General features: G+C 56.0%; 2 protein-coding genes across 2 annotated transcripts; one reads left to right on the top strand and one right to left on the bottom strand.

The window, feature by feature from the left end:
- Positions 1-22: 22 nt before the first annotated feature.
- P884DRAFT_261938 (heat shock protein 70 family) lies at positions 23-2,322 on the bottom strand. Its single transcript, XM_069441618.1, has one exon. It carries the CDS (start codon positions 2,293-2,295, stop codon positions 463-465), a length of 1,833 nt encoding a protein of 610 aa, XP_069295772.1. The 5' UTR covers positions 2,296-2,322; the 3' UTR covers positions 23-462.
- A 1,062-nt stretch (positions 2,323-3,384) lies between these two features.
- Positions 3,385-6,138, top strand: P884DRAFT_286355 (uncharacterized protein). The gene is made up of 6 exons (XM_069443826.1): positions 3,385-3,737; positions 3,815-3,883; positions 3,945-4,688; positions 4,739-5,725; positions 5,825-5,956; positions 6,029-6,138. The coding sequence occupies exons 1-6, from the start codon at positions 3,718-3,720 to the stop codon at positions 6,111-6,113; spliced, it is 2,037 nt and encodes a 678-aa protein (XP_069295771.1). The 5' UTR covers positions 3,385-3,717; the 3' UTR covers positions 6,114-6,138.
- Positions 6,139-6,438: the final 300 nt, after the last annotated feature.

The following is a 6,438-nucleotide window of genomic DNA, read 5'->3' as shown; positions in this document are numbered from 1 at the left end:
TCATGATACACCTGTAGAGTTGGCAGTTCATGCAACAAGTAACAGGTTTGGGTTTGGGGTGGTGTGATGATGGTACATCCTTGCCGCCGGGCCGGCCACATAGATGTGAGTTGTGGGCAGGAAACATTGACACCACTCCTTCTGAGGGGGGATTTGGATTATATTCTTGTGATCGTGTAGGCATTTACAGACGCACGTATGCACCTCTTTATCCAGCCCCCATCCCATTCCTGCCCATCATCGAAAATTCATGAAATGACCCCTGCCCATGAAACGCACCAGTTTTGATGCTCATTGAACGCCGTCCGCCGTCTGCATATTAAACAACTGGAGGACCGCAAAAACCCTTTAACACAATATATGAGTACACAGAATATACACTGGAGACCGCTCCAACCAAGTCAGACACATGTGAGAAAATACAAGGTTATTGGGAAGACCCCGCAATGAGAGCGAGAAGTTTTAAGCCTTGGGCTCCTCCTTCTTCTCGCCCTCGGTGCTCTGGCTCTGCTCGCCAGACTCGGCGCGGGCCTTGTGCAGCTTGTCAAAGAGGTTCAAGCTGGCGACCTGGAGCTCGTCCATCTTCTCCTTGATCTCAGCAGAAGTGGCCGTGACCTCGCCAGACTGAGCCTTGGCAACGAACTCGCGAAGAGCAGTCATCTTCTCGCGGATCTGGTCAGCCTCGGTCTTGTCGAGCTTGTCGGCAAACTCGTTCAGAGCCTTCTCGGTGTCGTTGACGACGCTGTCGGCACGGTTGGCAGCCTCAATAACAGCCTTGCGCTCCTTGTCCTGCTCAGCGTACTTCTCCGACTCCTCAACCATCCTCTGGATCTCGGCCTCGGACAGGCCAGAGCCCGAAGCAATGGTGATGGACTGGTCCTTGCCGGTGGACTTGTCCTTGGCGTGGACGTGAACGATCGAATCGGCATCAATGTCGAAGGTGACCTCGATCTGGGGAACGCCACGGTGCGCAGGAGGGATACCGACGAGCTGGAAGTTGCCGAGGAGCTTGTTGTCCCGGACAAGCTCACGCTCACCCTGATAGACCTTGATCTCGACGGCCGTCTGGAAGTCGGCCGCAGTTGAGAAGACCTGCGACTTCTTGGTAGGAATGGTAGTGTTGCGGTTGATCAGACGGGTGAAGACACCGCCGAGGGTCTCAATACCGAGAGAGAGGGGAGTAACATCGAGGAGCAGCAGGTCCTTGACCTCACCGGAGAGGACAGCACCCTGAACGGCAGCACCAATGGCGACAGCCTCATCGGGGTTGACGGCCTTGGCAGGCTCACGGCCGAAGATGCTCTTGACCGACTCGGAAACCTTAGGCATACGGGTCATGCCACCAACGAGGATGACTTCCTGGATGTCCTTAGCCTGAAGGTTGGCATCCTTCAGGGCCTTGCGAACGGGCTCGACAGTGCGGCTGATGAGAGGCTCAACCATGGACTCGAGCTGAGCGCGAGTGAGCTTCTGGTTGATGTGCTTGGGGCCCGAAGCATCGGCGGTGATGAAGGGAAGGTTGATGTCGGTCTGGAGCGACGACGACAGCTCAATCTTGGCCTTCTCGGCAGCCTCACGAATACGCTGAATGGCCATGCGGTCGTTGGAGAGATCAATGCCGGACTCCTTCTTGAACTGCTGCACGAAGTGACGGACAAGCTGAATGTCAAAGTCCTCGCCACCAAGGTGGGTGTCACCGTTGGTCGACTTGACCTCAAAGACGCCGTTCTGAATCTCGAGGATCGAGATATCGAAGGTACCACCACCGAGATCGTAGACGGCGACGACGCGGTCAGCTTCCTTCTCCAGACCATAGGCGAGCGCGGCAGCGGTGGGCTCGTTGACGACACGGAGGACGTTCAGGCCGGCAATCTGACCCGCATCCTTGGTGGCCTGCCTTTGGCTGTCGTTGAAGTAGGCAGGAACAGTGACAACGGCGTTCTTGACCGGCTTGCTGAGGTAGGACTCGGCGGTCTCCTTCATCTTCTGGAGGATGAAACCACCAATCTGAGAAGGCGAGTACTTCTGGCCGCGAGCCTCAACCCAGGCATCGCCGTTGGTGTGCTGAATGATCTTGTATGGAACTTCCTTGATGTCACGTTGCACCTCGGCATCGGTGAACTTGCGGCCAATTAACCGCTTAGTGGCAAAGAGGGTGTTCTCGGGGTTCACAACGGCCTGGCGCTTGGCAGCGACACCGACGAGGCGCTCGCCATCCTCGGCGAAGGCGACGACTGAAGGTGTTGTGCGAGCACCCTCGGCGTTCTCAATGATCCTCGGGGCCTTGCCTTCCATGACGGCGACGGCCGAGTTGGTTGTGCCTTGCAAACTTCGTCAGCGCGTTAACGACTCTGACGTAGTAAAAAAGCGCGACTTACCAAGATCGATACCGATAACGGCACCCTTAACCTTCTCATCCGTGGACTCGAACCGAGCGAACGCCGGGGTCCTGCGGAACATGCCCACCGAGCGGGAAGCTACTGCGGCCCTGGGGAGCTGTTCACGGTCGTTAGTGATGGCGGTATGAAGCACGTTCGCGTAAGGGAGAACCTACGGCGCGAGAAAGCCGTGTTGCCATCATTGTGAACGAATCTGATATTAAAAAAACAAAAACACCCTTCTCTAAGCAGGATGGGCGGGGGGAACACACGAAAAGCAGACCACGAGGAGATGGGATAGTAGAATTGATGGAGATGGAGGATGAAAACGATTGGGAGGAACGGTAAGGTCTTTTAAAACAAAGTACGGGCAGAAATTTCAATCGAAGGTCCTCGAAAAAATTCGCGGAGCCACGGGCTAGCTCGGGTTGTGGAGCTGAAATGCACGGACCAGCGGGAAGCTGCGCAAAAGCTGTTGTGGGCAACCCAAGGCAGAGGCGCACGTGACGTGGACAAGGGATCTGAAGTATCGCGAACTTCGTTCACACTGTTCTGCACATAACACGTTCTGCGTATGTTGCATAGGTACATGCAGCATTGAGAGAAGGGACCAAGTGAACAATGAAGACTATGTCTTTCAACACACAAAGATACAGAACTCAAGGATTTCAGGGGGCGTACATGATTTAGAATAGAGCCTCTGGAGATAAAAACGCGAGAACTCGTGGCAGACGGAAATCGGCGGCTTCCCTATCTTTCCCTTTCTACACTGTAGATATCGAGGTCGTTAGTGTGAAAGAACCACTGGAAGCCGTGTGGCGCAGAAAAAAAACCGTCGGACTTTTGACGCTGTTGGTTCGAGCGGCATGGCGAGAGCCGGAAGCTTATGTACTCTGCATCAGTCTCCTGGTGCATTTGAAATACCTCCCGAGGGCAGGCGCAGTAGGGTCGGGCCGTTGGCAGATTTTACATGCACGTAGGAGCCAGCCTTTAGATTCTGGTATGTACATACCTTAGGTATGCTGTGGTGTTAGTGTAGTGGCGACGGGGTTCCGTTCTTTAGCGGTTCGAATTGCCAGCCGGCGAACGACGCTCTGCACCTTCTCCACCTTTTTCCACGATGACGACCATGGTCCAACCCACCTCCATTGTTCAAGCAACTTCACTTCACCCAGCAACACCCAGACAGGTGGTCGCCTTCGAAGATACAGCAAACTCGAAAGCTCTTTTTTTTTGAGTGTCATTTCGGCATCTCTCAACACCGCAATCGCAGCGTCACCAAGCGCGGATCGTTGATGGTCGCATCGCGTTAGCTCTCAACGCCAAGACATTCGGCACAATGGCCGTCTCAACCGATGTGTATGGTCTTCGAACCAGCCGCGAGTCCGAAAAGGCTTCTCCGAAATTATGGCCGCTGACTTTGGTCATGCGCATAGGTACACTCCGACAGAGGATCTCATCCTTGCGAAACCTCGAAGACGCTTTGGCACCGGTGTTCGGTGGCAGTACGTTCATGATCCGCGCCCTCAACGAGCGATGTCCCTTCGTCTAACGCGCCCGCCGCAGGCATTGGCAATTACGATCCCTCATCGGCACCGACGGTCAGAACCATGTCTACTTCCCAGTTCCCGGGAACGATAACAGGAGTTGTTCTATACAGAGGCTGAATACCAGAACCGGAGAGGTCGACACCGTCAAACGGCTGTCTTTCAACCCAAGGTGTCTTGTGGCGCGCAACGGTTGGGTATGTTGCGGAGGCGAGCTGGGCCTTTTCAGCGCATTCCGGGTGGGCGAGCGAGCTGTGCCCCGCGGAGCCGACAGCAGGCCTGACCATGAAGCCGACGGCCGCTTCTCTGTCGACTTCTTGAACCCTACACCGGCGCTCTCGCCAGAGGCTCGTGCCCAAAAGGACCTCATGGCACAGAGCATTGGTTTCGGAAAGGACCGGGTAAACTGCATTACGCTATGGTTCCCACCCACTCTCGTCGAGCCGTTTGAAGGGGCATACGATCAGGATGTTGCCGTCTTGGCCCACAACGACAGCTCTGTCGTTGTGGTTAGCCTTCGGGATCAGGAACCGCTGGATAAGATCACTTATCCTGACTACATGAACCGTGGGGTCATCTCCCCCGACGGGCGACTTCTTATTGCCATCAGCGATGATCCCTACCTGTATATCCACGAGCGGAAGGAGAAGAAATCGGAAAGTGGCGCATCCGCCAGAGCTGCAGACCGTCCAGTGTACGAATGGAGTGCATGCGGCAGGATCCAGCTGAAGAGCCAGAGTAAAGATGACCGCTCAGATAACAGGTCCATCACCCCATTCCGATGAGGGCACACGGGTCGCTGACTAGTAGCAGGGGGAGCTTCGCAGCCTGCTTCTCCAGCACGGGTACGTACCTTGCCGTGGGAACCCAATACGGCACGATTTCGGTGTTTGACGTTGCCGCTCTGGTCACCCCGGGGGTAAATCCGTTGATTACGTCGTTCCACGCCTCTCGGCCGAATGCCGAATTCGGCGCCGTGCGAGACATGGCGTTCTCTCCTGGCCCAATCGATCTTCTAGCCTGGACCGAGGATCGAGGCCGTGTAGGTATCGCCGATATTCGCGCGGGCTTTGACTCGCGGCAGATTCTGTACCTTGATAAAGACGGTGACTTTGACGACCTGGCGGTCACTGACCGAGGTATTGCTGACTTCGGCCTCGACCGAGGTTCCATCGACTTCCGCCTTTTTGAACCGCGGGAAGAGGGGGGTGAGTCTCTACTCTCGCGCTATGCAAGGTCGGCGGAAGCCTCTGCAGGAAGCCGACCAACTCGTCAGTCTGAAGGACAGACGCCCTTGGCACGGATTAACGTGCCACTGACGGGAGAAGAAACGGCTGTCTTGGAAGCAATCCAAGATTTTCGCCGACGTCAGGACCAATACAGTGCAGGCCCTAACAGGACAGGCTCGGAAAGCGGTGGCAGCAACAGCAACAGCAACAGTGGAGGTGGCGGTACCGGATCGGGCACTGGCTCAAGACCGCCTTGGGCCGAGAGAGCGGCTCGGGCGGCCGAGGCACCCCGCAGAGAACGGACGGCGAGTGTTTCGCGCGCGGTGAACGAGATATTGGACAACATCCGTGACCAAAGAGAGCGGATTCGGGACACGCATGAGCGGTTGCGGACGCGGGAGGACAGCAATGGCGAGAGACGCCGGTATGCAGCCAGCCCCTTCTCTGGACTTAGCATCGCCCTGGGGACCGCGGGATCGGGAACCAGCGGACGCGGCGCGCTGGTCTCGCGGCTCTTGGCAAACACCACGAATCCCACTTTCTCGGGCGGCTGGGATAACGTGGAGGCCCTGTACGACGACCCCTTACCCAGCGGGACTCAACCTCCCGAAGCCACGCCTCCGAGGAGCATTGACACAGGAGTTTATGCTGACTTGATGCCGCGGTGTAGAGCTGCGTACCTCATGCGCGAGTGGGAAGACAGTCCCACCCGACGAGTCCTCGGAACTTACGTGACTTCGCACTCGCGCCCTGGACCGTACGACACGGCCGGACTGGCCTGGAGTGATAACGGGGATACTCTGTACGTTTCAGCCTAAACCTCGGGACATGGGACGGAAGGAAAGTATGAAAAGTATCTAATCTTCATTCTCAGGTTCATTGGTGCCGAGAACGGTATCTACGAGTTTCGAGTCAATTTATTTGGGCGAAGGCTATCTCCGAGTATCACTTTCAACTAAGGACATCGGACATGGGACCCGGGGGGGGGGGGGGAACATTGCATGGGAAAGGCGTTACAGGCGTTCTAGTGACATGGCGGTTGGTTGTGATGTGCTGATAGCCGAGATTGTCAATAGCTCTGGCCGGTCTCTCAGAGTTCACGAGTATAACGTTGGTTCCCAGAACAAAAAAATCGCAGGTCGGCTTGATCGGTCAACCGGGCCTAATAGGTTTTACACGCAAACTAGGCCCTGGGATGTGCACGTTTCGGCAGAAAGATCACGGCGCTTATATTCACGCTCTTCTGGTCTGCGCTCCTGACAGACTGGTCCTCAATTTGCAGAG

The sequence above is a fragment of the Thermothelomyces heterothallicus genome (genome assembly GCF_042370625.1).
Source record: "Thermothelomyces heterothallicus CBS 202.75 unplaced genomic scaffold P884_scaffold_19, whole genome shotgun sequence".
NCBI classification, from domain to species: domain Eukaryota; kingdom Fungi; phylum Ascomycota; class Sordariomycetes; order Sordariales; family Chaetomiaceae; genus Thermothelomyces; species Thermothelomyces heterothallicus.
The sequence above is the reverse complement of the archived record's forward strand: the minus strand, read 5'-3'. Positions and strand labels throughout refer to the sequence as shown.

What these genes read in the sequence shown, in the direction of transcription:
- P884DRAFT_261938 (XM_069441618.1), bottom strand. Translation starts at nt 2,295, where the DNA reads ATGGAAGGCAAGGCCCCGAGGATCATTGAGAACGCCGAGGGTGCTCGC.
- P884DRAFT_286355 (XM_069443826.1), top strand. Translation starts at nt 3,718, where the DNA reads ATGGCCGTCTCAACCGATGT. An exon ending in GGCACCGGTGTTCGGTGGCA is followed by an intron (nt 3,884 to 3,944) that starts GTACGTTCATGA and finishes CGCCCGCCGCAG; the next exon opens with GCATTGGCAATTACGATCCC. An exon ending in AGTGATAACGGGGATACTCT is followed by an intron (nt 5,957 to 6,028) that starts GTACGTTTCAGC and finishes CTTCATTCTCAG; the next exon opens with GTTCATTGGTGCCGAGAACG.